This window comes from Notolabrus celidotus, chromosome 22 (assembly GCF_009762535.1).
Source record: "Notolabrus celidotus isolate fNotCel1 chromosome 22, fNotCel1.pri, whole genome shotgun sequence".
Taxonomy (NCBI): Eukaryota; Metazoa; Chordata; class Actinopteri; order Labriformes; family Labridae; genus Notolabrus; species Notolabrus celidotus.
Genome location: NC_048293.1, coordinates 12,612,851 through 12,632,864, shown reverse-complemented (window position 1 = coordinate 12,632,864; position 20,014 = coordinate 12,612,851). Strand labels below are relative to the sequence as shown.

The 20,014-nt window shown below is 41.5% G+C and overlaps 1 protein-coding gene across 3 annotated transcripts; it reads right to left on the bottom strand.

Moving 5' to 3' along the window:
• Positions 1-20,014, bottom strand: LOC117805824 (coiled-coil domain-containing protein 9B). 3 transcript variants are annotated; one of them, XM_034674393.1, is made up of 14 exons: positions 19,809-20,014; positions 15,157-15,264; positions 14,898-15,002; positions 14,631-14,786; positions 13,287-13,436; positions 10,960-11,016; positions 7,773-7,951; positions 4,490-4,539; positions 4,330-4,380; positions 4,127-4,223; positions 3,353-3,386; positions 2,680-3,265; positions 2,507-2,589; positions 1-2,107 (listed from the first exon to the last, which is right to left on the bottom strand). In XM_034674393.1, exons 1-14 carry the CDS (start codon positions 19,818-19,820, stop codon positions 2,081-2,083), a joined length of 1,695 nt encoding a protein of 564 aa, XP_034530284.1. In that variant the 5' UTR covers positions 19,821-20,014; the 3' UTR covers positions 1-2,080. The 3 variants fall into 3 exon arrangements, with proteins under 3 accessions (XP_034530284.1, XP_034530285.1, XP_034530283.1); XM_034674394.1 differs by having other exon boundaries at positions 15,164-15,264; positions 19,237-19,967; XM_034674392.1 differs by lacking the exon at positions 1-2,107 and having other exon boundaries at positions 2,462-2,589.

Here is a 20,014-nt window from a genome sequence, read left to right as displayed (position 1 = left end):
TTAAGGGTTTGAAATACAGAGAAATTTAATGACATTCTGTATCCATCCTTCCAAAATGTTCTACAGTAAAAGAAGCTATGTCGCAAACATATTTAAATCAGAATGATCAGTCTGAATGTAAAGAGCTGGGATCATACCTTAAAACACAGTCATACAGACACGCACTATTAATCCTTACTTATGAGTGCATGTAAAAAGATGGAGGACAGCAGCAGACACCCAGGGGTAGCATAACAACAACAGGCACCTCTTAAATCTGACATTCAAGCAATGTGATTATGCAGATGTCTAAGAGCTGAATACTGAACAAGAACAAATGAACAAATACTTCCTGGCAGTAGGTCGTAAATCTCAGTTCACTAAAGTGAATCCCACAGGGAATTTAAAACATTTCAGAGGTGAATCTTCAAATTTCAACCATACAAATCCCATATATGATATAGTATAAGGCCCCATTAGACACATAATCAATCTTAACGGTTTAACTGTTCTCAAACAGTGCTTCCCCTGGTTTTCTGATGTTTTGTATTAAATGTAACTACCATCAAGGCCCTGCAGCTCAGAGCATATCCTCTAATGTCCTCTAATGTTCTCTACTGACGGTTACATAACTCTTCACTATATCCTGTAGCATTGATGAAAACCAAAACCTTGTTGAGGAGTTCTTATAAGGCTTCTTATCACAGTTGGTTCTTGAAAATAAAATAATAAATGACAATAAATAAAACAGAACAGTACATGTCACAGAAATAAAGTACTTACTTATAATGCACTTGGACGTTGTTTTACAACAGTTTTAGATTTGCAGAATCACTCTAGTTAACATTCTGTTGTCTTAATGGAGAGACAAATAAATAAAATCAATATTGCCGATGCACTGTTAGCACAGTGCACTTAACACAACTGCATGTTATCATACAATGACATGAAAAGACATCCTCAGTATTTGAAGAAGGCAATATGCAAGGCACAACAACTGGCTAAATTCTAGTTGATGGAGCTTTTCAAAAATATTAGTCTTTCATTGTTTAAAAGGACAAAATACAACAGAACAAACAAGGACTTGCAGCATTTTTGAGTGTGGACAAAACATTTGCCCTCATGGACATGGATGACTTATTTCAACGTGTGTTAGTCCCACAGGGGCCAAAAGCCTCAATAAAGAAAGAGGTTGGAGGCTAGCATAAACTGGGACTTTTAACACTTGTTGTTAAAAAAGGCAAAATTGTATGAAAAACATTTTAGTTCTGAAATTAGATTTGCAAAAACTTTGACTGTCTCGTCCCTGCTGCTGTTTCAATTAGTGGTTTGAGTAACACTTTACTACCATGTAAACTAAGCTGTCGTACTGTTTATGAAATCAATAGATTGCCCTTTCAAGTGTTTTTATTAACAAAAACATATTTTTTCAGTAGTAATATTTCAAAAACTTTTTGATTTCCTCCACATTGGCCAATAATACAAAAAGTCTCAAATGTGCAAAACAATCATGTATTGATTGATGGTTTGTGAGAGGCTGTTGACTGATGCTTGAAGCGGTTCATAAATAACATCTACTCATTTATGCGAGTCCAGAAATACAGACTCTACTGTCACTCAGTCACAAATGTAACCTCATATAACAGACTTCATTTCATGTTGAAAATACCTCTAAGGCAAAATCAACAATTCAATAATTGAACTGTGGCTGAATTTTCAGTTCAAGGACTACTAAAGTGTTACTGATCAGTTTGCCAACTTGAAATTTCCAAACATGTAAACATTCAATGATATTGCACTCAAGTTGCATACTACCATTCTGAGTAATGTGTCAGTACACACACTTTTATACTCATAAAGTGCTTTGATGTAACGATGTGTCAGCAGGGAAAACGTGTCATTCCTACTTTTACCTTTAAGGTTTCTGAAAACTTCCACAGGTGGGACATGCCACAGCAAAACTAAACCATGGTGCTGTATGTAAGCCACAAACAGGGCATCTTAAATGAGCTATTGGAACAAAAAGATGCATCCAAATATAAAGAGGCAAGGTTCTGTGTCGCTGTGATTTGGTTTTGGTAATTACATCCCAAAATGTCAATCAGACAATCTTCCCATGCTCTCTTGCCTGTAAAAAAAACAACAGAGAAAGACAGACACAAAGCAAATTAGTTACAACTACTTCCTGTTGTATAATTGTCATTTTATGTGTCTCAGGCCCACTGCTTCTCTTTTCTACACGATTGATTTAAGCAAGTAGTTACATATATTATCATGCTGCTTCAGCTGTGATGAGATGAAAACACGTTTTCTCACGAGACTATTTCTCCTGCACTCCAGCAGTCCTCAGAGGTGGTGAATATGCTTAAAACTAAATTGGATATTACACAGCAGCTGTGCAGATACACTGCCTGTCTTTCCCTCTCTCTTTATCCATTTAACTCATCATCCATTTGCACTTTCCTCAACCAGTCAATTTACATCATCTATCGATTTTCTCAGCCCTCTTCCTGTCTCTCAAACTGACCTTGTCGCTGCTGGTGGAGTGTGTTGGGTGTGTTTCTCCTGACTCCAGGCTCAGGACGGACAGACCAGAGTCTATAAGTTCCTCTTTGGAGAAATAAAATACATTGGTTTAGTTTAATAACATCCAGCTGTTCAGTCAGAAAAGTAATAACAGTTGGTGAATGTTTTGCCTACCTGTGTTTGTGTTGCTGATGTTGCACTTTGCAAGCTCTACAGGCTGGACACAGCTCTCCTGTAAAGAGGCACAGGCTTTTTCAGGGGAGAGGGTGCTGGGATCTGTGGGGACAGTGGTGTAATTTTTTGTACATTCAGTTGCAGGGTCCTTCTGCTTGGCAACAGGAGTTGGACAACCGTCCTCATGCTGAAGACTATCCTGCTTGGCACTTTCAAGAGTCTGCTGAGGTCCATGCACTTTTTCTTTTTGTTTCTTAGGAGAGGATGCTTTTAAAGAGCTTGCACTTCTTGATTCTAAGCTGACAGAGTCCTGAGAGCCTGAGGCTTGCCTTGTATGAGCCCCCTGGATGAGTTCCTCTGAGAAGCGTACTTTCTTTTCTGATCCCCGAGGGGATGAGGCCTCTGGCTTCTCCTGAGTGGGGGTGTCATCTCTCAGGATTTCAGCTGACTCTACCTCTGATGTATTCAGTGAATCCGGGCTAGGTGACAGCTTTATCCTCGACTCCTGATCCTTTTGATCTTCTACTTCAGTATCTGTGAGGGCGTCGAGTTCCTCTAGGAATTCCTCTAGTGTTGTGTCAGGAGTCTGGTGGACGAGATGAGAAAAATAAGGTGTTCATGCTCCTTTAGTGACAGTTTCAGCCAATTCATAAATCCATGTACTATATCTCACCTGTTGGCCCTCTCCTTCTTCATTTGCCTGCCATCTGAAAAACAAAGAGTGTTTTTATTGGAAGCTGTTCTGTTGTAAAATAGGGTTGTAATTTAGTTCTTCTTGTTCCCATTAACATAAACAAGATAAGGTTGAGTAGAGAAGAAAGTTACTGTTGTCTTATTGATATGCTAAAAACAAAGACAGTCAGCTAGGATCTTTCATGGGTATTAAACTTGATCTCCTGCCACATCCTCTAGCTGTAGCTTCGGACTCACATTACAGATATGTGAATAGTCACATTTTATTTATAACCCAGCTGTGTTGAATACTTTGACTGTGCCCTTACCCTACCATCCATCCACCGGAGACACACACACTGAGAGAAAATCATCTGGCATGTAGAAATTTCACACTGGAAGTCTGTAATCCCGCACTTCCCGGTCATTGGCCTTGTGGTTTTTAGTTTTATGAGCAGCGATGCTTATGTAACATAACACACCCTGAAAGCATCCTTATTACACAGCACAGAGGCTTTTTTCACAGCAGGGGAAAAGCTGGAGGACAATAATAAATGTAGTGAGACCTCTGAGACTTTAACATGAAGTCTCATGACATTCAGAGTAATTTGTATATCAAGGTACATTGCAGGAACACTTTATGCCTCCCTCGTTTGTTTGGTGTGTTTTGTAAGCATGTTTTCTGATAACACTTTAATGAGGCTGTGGTGAGAGAGACTAACATCGGACTGTTGTTCAGTGGCACTAATATAGATTATTTTTGGCTGTGTCTTACCTCCTGGCTCTCCCAGTCAGACGATCTATGCCTTTTGCTTTGCTGCTCATCACTGGCACATTTTTTGCTCCCTTGTCTTTGCCCCTCTTATCATGACCTGCAACAGAGACATATTTTAAGTTCAAGACACAAAGATGGCATTTTACATCGAGAGAACCATGAAAAATATCAATTTATAGTGGAAAGTAAAGGGATTAGGACACCTCTTGAGTCAGCACCTGCCTTTGATTGTCCTCTTCTAGCATTTCGTCCTCCTGGAATATTTAAAAAGTGGTTAGATTTGAAGGAAAAGGCAAAGGTTAAAATTAAGAAATAATTCTGATATTTTTGTCTTCATGCTCTCAAACTGAACGTTTGTCCCACCTCTGTTTGACGGCCCCCAGTCTCTATCTGGGAGGGTTTTGCCTGAAAACCTAAAAGCAGAGATTCACTTTAGACAGAAACACAAACCCATTCAAGTGCCGTGCTCATGTCTCATTTATCACTTTTTGTTCTGATGACATAATAACCCCTCTCCACCCACACCAAGAAGCTCTTCTGACATTCAAGTGTCCTCGTTGTACATTAAAAATGGGTCTGAAATTTGAGATTTTGTAGAATCAGGCAAAGGTTCGTGCTTCATGAATCACATCCGTGCATTTTACAGCCAGAGATACAATCTAAATTGCTGAATCGAAAACACATTTCCTCTTCTATTCTTACTCCAGAGCCTTGTTTAAGCCTCACCAAATAAGGTAAGGAATTCCATCCCTTATCCCGAGATAAAAATAACAGCTCCTCCTTTGTCTCTTTACATTTTGATGCTTCTTTAAACAGCATGATAGTTTACTCTGCAACTTTGTCACTCTTTGTGCTGCAGGCTGGTTTGTTGAACATCAGTCAGACTCTTTAAATAAATGGGATGTGTTTGAGCTGCAGTACGTTGAGGGTTCTACTGTTTAAAAAAAAATGGTATGCAAGCTTCAAGATTGTAAAATTTGCTCAAGAAAACCGCCAACCTTTAAATATGTGAGGACAACAACTTATAATACCATACCATTAAAAAACTTTCGTACAATTATACAATCGCCTTAAAAATATCTGTATCATGATGCAATCATTTAGAAACATCCTGTGACTTTATTTAGTCTTGTGATCATGTGGTCCAGAAACCTTGACGAAAGGATTCTAACGCCAAATAATCCTACGAGAAAGAAACAGGCTGTTCTTCAAGGTCATCATGTTTCTTATCGAAATCAGCACCTAAAGTGAATAAAGCTTTTCACTGACTTCCAAAATACAAGAAGAAGAAGAAAAAGAAGAAACAGAAAGAAAAAAAATCTGGTAATAAAAATAGCTGCTAGCTAGGCGGAGAAGAAGCTAATTAAGATGGTCGCTGTGCAGGCGGCGAAAAAAGGATGTTGCAATTCATGCTAACAGATCTGCATGACACAAAATGCACAACAGTTATGGCAAACATCATTTTTTAAAATAATTCTATTCACTTTCTTGTACTTAAATGAGATTAAAGGATTAATACTCGTAACACCATATATGAGGGGAAAGAGTTAGGAGAATTCATAAGACCCCTGTCTGTCAGGCGCCCTGAGAACTACCAGAACATTTGAGCTTAAAGCTGGGGTTGGTAGTCTCGGAAAACTAGCATGAATTTGAATGTAGCATTTCCACATGACTCCGTCTAACCCTTCCCATCCTCCCTCGAGCTCCTCCAAATCGACGCCCCCCGCTCACATGCACGAGCGCCGCTGACTTGCGACCATATGAACATGACTGATACATAACCGGTCCTCACCAAAACATTATCATAGTGAAAGTTAAAAACACAAACAAACATGGCTGCTGTTAGTACTCACAACTGTCATGCTAGCATTATCAAGCTGTACTGGTGACACGATATCAGGAGAAAAGTTATAACACATATAAAACTGTAACAACTACTGTTTGTTCAACGTGCTCAGTGTAGATGTTCTTAATTCCTACAGTGTTGACAGTCAGTGAAGGCATCGGGAGAGATGTAGAGTGTGTGAGGCGAGCGGGAGAGAGGAGAGACAAAAGGAGAAGTTTTTCATTCATTCAAACTTTCATTGTTGCTTTGTTGGTTGGCATGATCACAGCCGACAGTGACCGGTTATTAAAGATCAACGTGTTCACGAACCGGCTCGTCATCCCTACAGCATCCGGACGGACGCTACAACATCTACATCTTCTGTAGGACTTACTGAATGTCATTAATTCTTTTGCTTGTCAGAGCCCCCGTGGTGAGAGCTTTTTAGACTCTGATCCGGACTATGGTCCTGAGCAAAGCACCTCATCGGGTCAGAGGGGACAGGCCCGAGGTTGAGCGAGAGGGGCAGTCAGTAGAGTCAGGGGAAGCAGAGGCAGGAGACAGGGACGGGGAGTGCAGGCTGGGGATATGTACGCGCAGGAGGCGGGCAGAACGTCAGGACAGGATTTGAATTGTTTAAAATTTTGTGACCCAAAAACGGTGATTGGTTGGTGTTTTCCCAGGTTTACTCCGGCTGTATATAGCAGCTTTTTTCACTCTTTTTTAGAAACACATTATGTATTGATTGCCATCAGGACATAAAGATCATTTTAACCAGTATGATAAAAAGTGTATCTAAATCTGACTACCAACCCCAGCTTTAATGTGACATTTTTAATGGAGCTAATCCCTGATGGCACTCCTGTTGATACCGCTTAGCTAAGCTAGAGACTCTGAGAAACAGCTTGCACAGCTCTATGCCTAGTAATTCTACAGATCTCTGTATAAGAATCTTGCTTTTTCATGTTGTAAAAAAATGAATGCATTAAAAAAGATTTTGCAGGAATAAGATGAAAGGTCTAGCATTGATTCTGTTTGTGTACAGATAACAGTTTCAGAGCTGCTTTTAGGAGATATATTTGACCTTTGTACAGATTCATTCTTGGAGTTTCAAGTCTTTGCTCTTCTTTACTTTATGCTACGTTACACTATGCTATGCTAGCAAACTGCTGGCATACAGGTTTATGGGTGGCCTCTCTTTTTAAATAATCAGCAAAACAAATAAACATGAGTATCTCAGCATATTTCCAACACTAACAATGCCTTATCAAACACAAGGGTGGAGAATGTGCAGCATGCCAAACAATTCCAATTACAGGAAGCAAGGGGAATGAGGACTTACTACTAATACTGATGTCTAAATAAGGAACAGTGACCATGTGAAGCTGTGCACAGCTGGAGTAGACTTATTATGCTGAGTGAACATTTCCTGGACAAAGGATTACCGTAAACTGAATTAGAAGGAACAAATGAAAATCTGAATGACCACAGATTCAGTGTCTTCATTTACCAATTGATTTTTTTTCTTTTTCCAAAACAATTTGGCCATCTTCTTCTCATCCTCCTGTCTTCTATCTTTTGTGCTTTTACTTGCTCGTCTTTTGCTTCAACTTTGTCCTAACTATTAGGTTTTTATTTGGCCTTGGAGGCTTGGTTCCCGTTATTAAATCACCCTTAAAGTAACCAGCTTTTGCCAGAAAGCACTTTGTTAACACTGTTTTAGAGGCGTTATCTAAATAAAATCATTATAACCATGACTAAGTGTGAGACATCAGCAGATGAGGAAGTGCCCTAGGGAGGCTGAGTGCTTTGAAGTCTTACATGTTCTCAGTTTTGTCCATGTCCCACGCCCGTCTCCACTGGCCCTTGGCATTCTTGTGGCGCGCCACTCTCTCCCTGTCAATCTGCTCGCGCTCCTTCTTCCACCGCAGATATTCCTCCTGCTCCTCTTTAGAAGTGGGGATGTTGAGATCTGTGCAGGTCTGCAGGCTCTCAGGGTCCTCATTAAACACAAAACAGGTCAGTGTGATTTATTGCATAATAATGATAGCAAGGGGTATTTCTTATGAGGATTTATATCCCTGTACTGTCAAACATTGCTAATGATGAAACATGGCTGAATTAAAAGGCCACTCCACTCAGTGTTACATTGTCATCCACTCTACATGGTAAGACAAACAGCCTCACATTAACAAGACCAGCGACTTATCTCCAAACACATACTTAAAAAGAAACAGGGTCATGTAAAGGCTTCAAAAGACGAACAAACATGAATGAATTACTAGCAATGCCAATCACTGCCTCTGTCTAAATATGAAGAAGGCCTGAAGATGTAAATTCTTTCCTCTCTATTATATTACAAAGAGCTGATTGTTTGTCTAACATCAAAGCTTCAAACAACACAATAATACCTTAAAGACAATGTTCAAGGAGAAGTATGGGTATAGTATATTTGATGATGTCTGTTCCCCCTGTAACCTGTTCATTGATGTGATGAGAGCAGAAAGTAGTCCTTGTTAATACTAAAGGCTGACCTGATGCAGGCTCTTTAACACATCAAAGGAGAGAGAGGCTGTGCTCTACAAAGCCCTGCAGCAAACAAGCAACACACACACTGCTGGGCTCTGAGGGACAACACATAAAACACCTACAGAGAGAAATTGTTTATTGGGTTTGTTTGTTTTTATTCAGCAGGAGAAAGAAAATAGTGCTATCAAAAGAAAAAAAAAGTAAGGTTTTGGACTAAAAGAGAAAAGTCTACATGCTGCTCTGTACATTATATCACACAGAGAGAAAAACAGCACAGTGCCACAGTTTCCCCTCAGGTGTGGACCAATCACAGCCAAGTAAACATGTTGCTTTCTTCGTTCAGTTATTGGTGAGCATGGCATCTGAGCTCATCCTTCTGTTTTCCATCTCTTCTCCTCTCACTCTCCTTGTGGCCCCCATGGAGAACACCAAAGGACCACAGGGGAGAATGGCTCCGCATGTTCCAACAGGCCGAGTGCCGCTGCCACCCCAGCCGCTCTGCTAATTAGCACTTTTCAATTTTTCACCTCCATGAGGCCTCAGAGGGGGGGTTGTCGGGTTGCAGGGCAGGTGAGGCGGATGTGACACAGTAAGGCTCCACAGAGCTGATAGAGTGCAGGGCTTCGTCTCAGAGAGTGAGAGCACGGGCAGACAAGGGACTGGAACTTGTCAGAGGCTAAACACTATCCATATTAAATATTTTGCAGTACATAGATTATTGTTTTATCCTGTAAATGATGTTCCCATAAGAAAAGATACATCCCTTTCACATAATAAGACGAGGATTTCACACTCTCCATCTCGCTTCAATTACTCTAGAATATATGAGATTGTCAATCAAACAAAAAAAAATAATAATAGTATTAAATACATTAATGCTGCCTCCAACAGTCAAGCTAAACTTGTATTTATAATTGCACAGTCCAACTCAACAGTTGAAACAAGTGTGAGCTAGTTACGGGTTTTTTATTATTTTAAGCACCCCCCCTTTAGAAGTGAGGAGATCTGAAGGTAAATCACTGTTGAAGTTCAATTTTAAATAACTTAAAGATGCAGAAATAAGATTTTAAATATATTTCATTACCCCAGTACATTTCTTACTCTCTTCACCCCTATTGTGCCCGGTTGTACCCTGAGGTCCTCAGTCAAGGCTCTGTTAGCCGTCCCACAGTCGCGGCTGAGGACCAAAGCTGACCGGGCCTTTTCTGTCAGAGCTCCCACCCTCTGGAACAACCTCCCAGAGGAGATCAGATTTGTATCGATGTGTTTTTACAGGAGATGTCACCTGAGCGTATATATGTCATATTTCTGATTGTTCAAATATGTTATCTTTGTTGTTTTTATTAGTCAAACGTTGTTTTATTTTTGTTCATTTGTCTTCCTCACATTTCTCTTTTAGTTTCATTCTTATTTGTAAAGCACTTTGTAATCCTGTTTTTAAGAGTGCTACAGTATATAAAGATAGATTATTATTATTCTTACTCCACCTATGTTTAAATCAACATCCAGTCAATCCTGCTAAACTCAAGAGAAACAACTCCAATCACCATCTAGTGGACAAAAAAAGTCACTATTTCAGTCATTGTAATACCAAAAGGTTAGATTTTAATTGTTAAATAGCTATGACCATACAGTATATATTTAAAAAAATCAGTTTCTTGGCATTGATATATTGTTACAATATTGACATACAAATTAACAAGTTATTAGTCCCTACTAATCTTACTGCAACCCTGTATTGATAAAAATGTCGTGAATGTTTAACCAAAATGACTCTGCTCTTTTTCTGTACAGCTAAACTGCCTCCCCCTCTTTCCCCCCAAATATTCACTAGTTTGTGCCTGAAATTGCAAGAAGAGCTTTCCATAATATTTGTTAACCAAAACAGCTAACAAAGCTGGGCGCCGTGACCTTCTCCCCTTACACAACACCTCATAAAAACTAACTCGCTGTGGTGTTTGCTTGAGCAATGTCTCTGCTCGGGATGCATAGCAGGCTCGGTACAGAGAGGCATGAACAGCATCACTTGTCATGTGGTGTATTCGGCGGGGCCTTTGAAGCCCGTCCCCCCTCTGCCTCCACTGTTAGTCTGTTTATCGCACGCTTGATCTGTGAGACAGCTCTGAGCGACTCCAGCAACATTGACACGTGAGCCAGCGAGAGGCAGATGGGGACAAGAGGTAGCATTGGTGGGAGTGTGTGTGCAATGTGTTGTGCCTGTCTGCATGTGAGTTTTTGTGATGAGGGTACATTTGCATTTCTCTGTGATTTTGTGTGCCAAGGTAGTCATCTGGAAACCTTGTTTTCCACATTTGTTCCTAGTAGTGACTCATGTGAACATTATGAGCTGGAGATACGGCCGCTTGGCTAATGAGTTTCTCCTACATCCTCAAATGTGTGTGCTTGAGAGGACATTATATTCTTGTTTGTATGTTTTGTGTGTGCATGTAGGTGTGTGTCCGCCTGCACATTGTGTTACCTGCTCTGAAAGCATGTGATGCTCCTCAGTATGCCTCTGCCCTTGTTTAACATCATCCTGTCAGAGAAAGAGAAAGAGACAAATGAAAAAAGGCAGAGTGAGCACAACAACATTTAGGGAGATAAAGCAGCTTCTTGTGAGCCAATTAAACATGGTTGTAAAGGGTCACATTACTGCTGCCATTAACAGTGAAAGCAAATCAAGCAAGAGCACAGACTCATCTGCTGGGATTAAGAAGACAGCACTGCCCCCTAGTGGAGCAATGGTGCTGTAGTATAGTAGCACCTGTGGTTCAGTTTTAAAGGTTCACTCTGCAATGAGGTCATCAAAACAGAGCGCCGACTGCAGGTGAAACTAAAACAGGTTGGAAAAACAAACTCATTCTATCAAAGGTGTAAAAATGTGTGAATTTCAGTTCTTGTTTGTTTCTGACCGTAGAGATTTGTTTTGACGAACACTGTGGATGAGTCATGTTGCCATTAACAGCAACACTTGAATGAGCAGCCAAGGGGGGTACAAAAGAAAATAAATACTGGACAGAGGGCTCCATCACATCTACAGACGACAACATCAACATCTACACTCGTATCCCCACACCACTGCTGTCTGGCTTAAAGACAAAAGAGCCCTGACTACCTTGTTTCTTTTCTTCTTCCTCATCTCGCTCCTTCCTCCTCTCCAGCCCCCCCACCATTTCCTGGCACTTTGCCAAGCCGTCACTTTGGCAGCATAATGAGCCTTTTCAGAGTGAGAAGGCAGTCGAATGTTAATTAGATCAAATCAGCCTTTTCAGGATGGTGGGAATGGGGAAACAATCGTGCCGGAGGAGAGCAGACCACTTAAGGTTTCAGAGAGGGGAAACGGAGGCTGGAAACAGGGCGATGGGGTGCCAGGAATATCTCCCCTTGTCTGCCCCTCCTCGTTTCCTTTTTATTTCCTTTTCACTGTCTCTCCCTCTCTGTCTCGCTCCCTCTCTCATCAAAAAACCACACCCGTGTCACACACTAGTTATTTATTCCCACACACACTTGATCTATCAAAATATTTCAGAGACGGGAGGGGAGGGGGGTATAGCAGTGTGCAATTCACCATGTGTTTTCTTCCATGCAAATGCCTTTCTAACACATGCCATATATATCCACGACATTCTCTCTCTCCTTTTCTGTCTCTCTCACTCTCATAAACCGTGTCAAATGATACTGGTTATGTAAACAGCGACCACGTGGAAAAACCAGGTCTGTGGCTTGGGATTCACAGATGACTGGTACACTGGAGCGCTGGTTCAGTCCACTGGGTGAAATAAAGGGGGGACAAATTAAGCAGGCCAGAAATAAAGACACAAGAATGTCAGGTTCAGCCCAAAGATTTAGTACACATTAACTGAGAGCAGCGCTCAGTGAATCAGCCAATCAGACGCAGATGTACGTATTTAGACAAAGGCTCTATTGGTTATGTGTATGTGGAGCTCTCCTGCGATCAGACTGTCTGCGTACAGTGACGAGGATCATGTGTGTGTGAATCAGCTTATTAATAAAGCAGCTTGTTTCTGTCTGGATGCATGGATGAGTGTGTGTGTGTGTGTGTGTGTGTGTGTGTGTGTGTGTGTGTGTGTGTGTGTGTGTGTGTGTGTGTGTGTCCAACTCAGGCAGAGCAGCTGTTTCAGAGTTTCTGCATAAGGGGGGCCTAAGGTCAGTGACAGTGTGGCATTTTGCAGCCTAGTCGGGGGCAGTGCATGTGCATATGTGTCTTTGGCACTTAAATTAGCAGTATCATAGTTAATATTAATAACACAGCTTTTTGCTGTAACAAGACTTACTAGCATATTGTAATCTTTAATGGAGCTAGTTGGACTCTGTGAACTGTACAGCCTGTTCCACACACCCAAAGGCATCTACAGTCAGAGGCTGAATGATCACTCTTTCGCTAAAAATAAAAGAAAAATTTCCCTGATAGGGACGGAATAAAATATTAACGGATCTGAAAGGGGTAACGCTTAATTAATAAGACAAAACTGATAAAAGTATCTCAAAGGATCTGGTTTTGTTAATTGGTTCTTCAGAGCATCCACTCAACCAACAGCTCTATTAGCAGCCCCCCTGCTTTAATCCCACACCAGTCAGTCACAGCCCCTGTCCACCTCCTGTCCACAAACCATTGTGCTTCATCACTGGGTGGGTGTGGCCAGCCGCCATGTCTGACATCTATGTAAAACATGCTGAGCTGCAGGACCAGAGAGTGAACAAAGAAGGGTGTGGGAATGGAAGCAGACTGGAGGGTGCATGCTGAAGCGTATGATCACAGGCGTGTTCAGAGAGTCTGATTCAGACCTGTGCTGCCACGTCTCTCTTGGTCATGTGAGGTTGCTGCCTCCCCCTCCCCGCCGACTCCACACGCCTCGTCTGTCCGTCATCTGCTGGGCTCATGACGTCCACAGGGCTCGGCCGCTTCTCTGGCCTCTCGCTCACCACCCTCTTACCCTAGAGAGACAAATACTCATGTTACAAGATCATAACTGTTGCCAAGAACATTGGCCACTATAAAGCAGTTGATGGACGGAGTGCTTGAATTGGGCGAGCAGAAATCAAAGATTTCCCTCTATATGTTTATGAAAGGATATTTACTCCACCAATCATAGGTCAGCATTTTTGGCTTGGTAAACATGCCAAACAACAGTGTTTGGGCATTTTTATCTTAAGTGTGATAGCATGCAGATGTGACTTCCAGCCCAAAGCACTTTGACTGTGTCCAAGCAGCATCCTTCAATGATAAAAGGGTGCATTTCTTAAACTGGCCACTTGAGGCTGATTTTAAAAACTTTAATGGATCTCCATAGATTAATACCAAACTCTGCAACAAGAAGTGTAGCATGTTTACAACCTGGCATAGAAAACAGTCCTGATGTCTTTTCTATTTCACCTTATTTCCACATTCATGAAAACTGTACAGTAACTCATGCCTTTTGATTATATTAAGGCTTGATGTCATGCATTATTAAAGATTTGTCCACTGAGTGACAGGAAGAGACATTTTCAGACTGCTAAGTCAATTCAAGTCAATGAACATGACCTATTGGGTATCTATCCTCTAGTCCAAACAGGGACTCTTTTCAGTCAAAAAAAAACAAGTTGTAGTGGCAACAAGGCCAAACTCTAGGCTTCAGACTGGAAGTCTACACACCAATGGGTGATGTCATGGTGGCTACACCCACTTCTTTCAGACAGTTTTTGGCTTTGATTTAGAACATTTAGATCCAGCTTGATTAAGTAGGAAACAGGGGTATTTAGCCTATTTTGAAAGCAATGCCATGAGTTTTAATACGGGCAAAGTAAAGCTAAAATCTAGCTTGTGCTTGAGTATTAGTCATATTGATAAAATGACACATTACAATGAAATATTAATTTAATTGTCTTGAAAAGTGAAGTTAACAACCTGTAAAGTAGCAGATAAAGAGCACATATAATATCTGAACAGAAGAAGCTTTGATTTGGTTTTAATTCTATTCTATACATGATGCTTTACCAAAAATCCACCTGTAAAATCCTTTACATTGCTTTGAACTAGATCTGCGTTTTGATTTTAGAAAAGCAACTCCATTTGTGTATGTTTGTTTTATTAATGACAGTAGACCTACACTTCACTCTCAATTAAAATCAGCACTGCAGTGTATTTACCTTTTTGCCGGCCATGGTGACCATTAGCTGCTTCCTGTGGCCTCGGCCAGCACCCTGCGGTGGGGCTTCTCCCTCCCCGTCAGGTCCAGCCTCCTGCGGTTCTTTCCCAACTGGTGAACCACAGCTGAGTGGTTTTGTCACCACCACACGATTATCCTGCTGACCAAAATCAACAACATGTAAAATAATCATGTGGTTTGTAGCATCCTGTCCTTGAGAAAGGCACTAGGAGCTGTCCGTCAGGAACAACAGCGAATGAAAACTTACAGTTGTGGACTTGCTGATTGTGATGGTAAGATCATCAGCTTTGCCCTTGCGGCTTTGCAGCGCCATTCCTTCCTCTTCTGCCCTTTTCTTGTCCTCTTCAACCTCCTGCGTGTAACCGTATGAAAACAACAAATTAATTAGAGAGCCTAAAAAAAAGATGCAGGCTTCTACATAAGAAAATAAACTTCACAAGATCTGAATTTCTACTTAAACTTTTGACTCTGCAGAAGCTTCTCTGCCTTCAGGCACTTGTCCTCACCTTGTACCTTTTCATGAGCGCTTCATTCTTCCGGCGGAGAGCCTCGATTTTCTTGTCCAGCTCCAGGTCCCGCTCATGATCCCTTTTGGGCATCATGTCAGTGGGGGTCTGTGAAGAGACACAATTTTTTACCTTCAATTGAGATTTTTTTTTTTTCATTTAATCAAATAAGCTAAGAAGGAACTGCATAAGAACTTTGCTTAAACAGATTTGGATTGGTATCAAAATTATAGTTATTTCTATATGATCTGTAAGTTTAATCAGCCAAATGTAAAAAAAAAAAAAAAAAATTAAAAGAAAACAAAATGACGCCGCATTTTCAAACCACTGCTTGAACCATGCTTGAACAACACACAACACTAACACACCCACCACAGATGGCGCATCCATTAAAAAAGTTCAGTTACACAGGGAGAGTGCATATGCAGAACATCCTAAACATCCCCATGTGGTCAGCACGCCATGCCTCCATACCAAGAATCCCTGTCTGCTCTCATGGAACAGCTTCTAGGTGTGTGCTAAGTTACACTGCCTTTCAAGAAAACCTCTCTCCCTTTGCTCGTTCTACCAACTGCAGACATGTGTAGGAAAGCTGCTGAGCTGTAAATGTAAGCAGATATGCAGAACAGGCAAGATTAGGATTTGGGTTCAGAATTATAATGGGATGGCATTACTCCAACGTGGATCTCATTTCCTTTAGCCTGCAGTAACTTAATGTTCTGTATCTAATCTGGTCTGTGTAGTCTTCTTTCGGGGGGTGTGTGTGTGTGTGTGTATGTGTGTGTGTGTGTGTGTGTGTGTGTGTGTGTGTGTGTGTGTGTGTGTGTGGTGGTTCCTTTCCTTTGCCTGTGCCACAGAGCAAACCTAAGTTACTGTGTGTCAGCAGAGGAGGTTTGGAAGAGTATGCGAAGGATCCAAGGTTCAGGTCAGGTGCATGACATGTAAGACGTGATATATAGATGAAATGAATAAAGCTCTTTTCAAAAAGAAAAACATGTTAATTACTTGTTTTCTGAGTGTTAAATAATGAGACTGATATGAATATTATCTATTAGCATTAAGTAACAGCTAACAGCTTTGATTAGTGTACAAACATAACTCAGTGAAGTCTCTCCGTACTGTGTAAGCATGTTAAAATTGTTTATGAGCTCAAAAGAAGCTGGTAGCTGGATTTTGCTCTATTGGACAAATGCATGATAGCAGTTTCACCCTTTTTTCAGGCAAGTGACAACCTCTGTTTTAAAAAATGAAGCCAATTTGGAAAAAATGTAAGGGGCATGGCTCATTATAATGACAATCAGACGCGTTGTAGCTATCTGCCAGGGGGCAACTCTATGGCCTAAGCTCCACCTCTTTCTAAGTTTCTAGTTTATTGGAGGCAACATTTTGATGTGGCAACCACCATCGTTGGGCTTCATAACTTCTCCTAAAAGACCAATCGTGCCGTCAAGAAAACATCCATGTTTTGTACAAGAGGCATGTTGAGAATTAAAGATAGTGTTGGTAGTCATGGAAAACTATCATGAATTTGAATGTAGCATTTCCTCAGGACTCCGTCTCAACCCTCCCCCCCTCCCCTCGGAGCTCCTCCAAAATGACGCCCCAGCTCACATGCACGAGCACCGCTGATTCGCAACCATATTGCGCTTGTGACTGATTCAAAACCGGTCCTCAGCTCATGCTTTTATGTTTTGCACTACGTCAACTCATGTCTCACTCAGCGGTAAGAAAACACCAAAACATTATCATAGTAAAAGTTAAAAACACAAACAAACAAAATGTACGCGCAGGAGGCGGGCAGAACGGCAGGACGAAATGTTTGGTTTCATAATTTGGCTCCTGATGGCAGGGATTGGTTGGTGTTTAACCCAGGTTTACTCCGGCTGTAGATAGCTTTTTTTCATTCTTTTTTAAGAACACATTATGTATTGATTGCTATCGGGACATAAAGATCATTTTAACCAGTATAACAAAAAGTGTATCTTCATCTGACTGCCAACCCCAGCTTTAATGCCTATGAGTAAGCACAAAAACTGCAGTTCCTTTGGTGTCCACTTGAGAATGGTTCCAAAAGCCAAGTAGATCCCCATATGGTAAGAATGTTAAAATGCTAATTTTCACTGGGAATTTAAATATGTTTATAGCCTTGTTTTGGGATGTGACTCATCAATTTATTCATAAATACTGTAAAGGAGGGGCTGGGGTTAATTCATAAGCTATCTGTTAATATTAATGCAAAGAGTTCTAGATACATTTGCATAACTAGGGGCATAACTGGATTGACGAATAGATGGGCACGTTGTAGGTGTTTGTCAGGTGGCTAAAACCCTGCTTCAGCTCCACCTCTTACCCTGTGTCCAGGCTGATTGAAAGCTAAGTGGAGTCAGCATTTCCAATTGTTTGGATTCAAATATCTCTGCAGACACCACACAGTAGAGCTGAGCGATATTGAAAAAGATGTTATCATGATACTTTTTTTCATATCAGCCGATATTGATAATTTTCACGATAAATATCAAATCATTCTTTCATATCATTTTAAAGGCAGGTTTTTTTTCTCCTTAGTGAAAGTGGAAGAAACCAGACGGTTTGTTAGCTTGTATCTGGGGTTCAGTAGTCTAGTAAATAGCCAAAATATCTTAACTAATAAAGTTTAGTGGCCTCTCTTGTCGAGCATGTTTTCAGTCTGCTTTGAGCTGGTAGGTTGTGCATTTTCTTCAGTGTCACTGTCGCTCGTTTCAGCCTTGTTTACATTTTGCTCCAAACATCTTTAAGCCTGCCTACCTCTCTCCCTGTAACATGATTGGCTGTTCCATGCCGACTTCTTCTTCTGTTTAATGTTGGGTGGGAACTCCCGTTTAAGACACACTCCCTTTCCAGTGGTTGGGGGATGAAATTACAGGTTTAAATATATCAACGTTTTATCGAACATTTGTTAGATTTATATTGAGAAAAATACTATTGCAATAATTATTGTTATCGTTTTATCGCCCAGCCCTACATCACAGAGACTACATCCATGTTTAATAGTCTATGTTTTTAATCCAGTCTCACATTTAACATGCGTACATGAGAGCAGTATCAAACTCTTGGCAAGACAATGTTACAGGAATATTCTAGACATGTTCAACTTTTCTCTTCAGTAACAAAAGATGAATATGAAATGCTTGCATGAGAACTGGTCCCACGGCAGAGCTCTTACTTCATATAAATGCAACGCCCCGGGCAAAAGGATGATACCAACAGGAAAAATTATTTCTGCTCTCAAGCATGCTGTTCACAAGCCCCCAGCCTGTAGCTAAGGCTTGAAGATGTCACAACATAAGTATTTATGCAAGAAAAACTACAAATAAACGCAAAATATTGGAAATGGGATCACAACTTTAGGTTGATGTTTGTCACTGTAAGCTGATGGAAGAGGGAGTAGTAATCTCCATGTAATTAGAGATATTTAATTCAGCATCTCAGATAAAACTCAATGAAAACAATAACTATTTAAAAAAGGAGCTTCCATCTCCATCGGTTTCCTCAGTTTGGATAGACGCTGGCATCATCTGTTGTTATTCACAGCTGAGTAGACGTGTCAACAACGCTGTCAAATAGAAAAGTTGTCGATGCTGCTTGTTGAAGCTGTGGAAAAACATAATTCAGTTTGAAGCATGGTATTCTTCACACCCAATTTTTCATTGGGTCAAACCATCTTGACAGATACATGATGGGGATGAGCCAAAAGTGAGTCAGTCACCCACCACTGTTTCTCCAGTGACGGCAGGAGATTCAAGGTGGTTTATATGTGATAATACCAGAACAGGATGATGACTCACAGCCAGCGAGGGCAAAAAGACCATCACATTGGGACTGCAAGGAATTCTTTCAAGCTATTTTCCATCGTTGCTGCTGTTATGGCTGCACATGTGATGTTGTCAGAGTTCTACAGTCACACTTGCATGGTTTTCCTATAGAGATCTGATATCTTCCTATACGTAAGGTGTTAGCAGAGACTTTTAGTAACATAACAAAAAAGGCACTTTTGTCAAACCTGCAAGAGACATAGTAAGCATGAGAAAAGTTGTGACTCACTCAGAGAGAGCACAGAGTGCAGCAGGCTGGAAAGCAGCTACCTCACAGCTTCTAGTTGTCAGGGTGTCCAAACACAACAGACCATGAGGACATACTACCAAGAATAGGCGCAATGGAGAGACACGCTGCCGACTCCAAATCTTAGCGAGACCAGTGGCGTAGACTGAAGTGAATGCCCAGCTCCTCAAATCAAAGTGGAGGATAGTTTCCTTCTGGGTTCAGCCGGCCAGATCTGTGATTGTGTGGCATAAAACCCCCAAAACACACAGAGACGTTGTGGGTCTGCCAGCCATGCCCGGACAGGCAGGCAGACAGGCAGGCAGGCAGAGGGGAGAAGGTGGGGGCCCTGCAGAGAGAAAGCTGCCAAGGCTTCCTCTCTACCCAGCGTTCCTGCCACCTACAGCAGCTCCAAACAGGGGAGGGAGAGAGCCATAGACACAACATAAATGCTGCATGTAGCCACAGCTAAATCTGCGACAGAGCAGGAGAGGAAGAGAGGGAACCTAATACCAGAGAGAGTGTGGGATGAGAAGAGAGCGAGAGAGAGAGCGAGAGGGGAAGGAGGCACTCACGGGTCTTTCCATGTCAGCGGTGGGAGCTGGGCTGGGTCCAGGCGTGAGGCAGCCGAGGCGGCGGAGAGGGCTGCCTGGAGTCGACGATCATGCCTCGATTACAATGAGCTCAGTTGGGCAAGCAGCCAAGACGTCTAACAAATGCACAGAGCTCCCCTGTTAACGGATTTCACAGCACCCATCCGCTTGTCCTCTCCCTCTCCCTC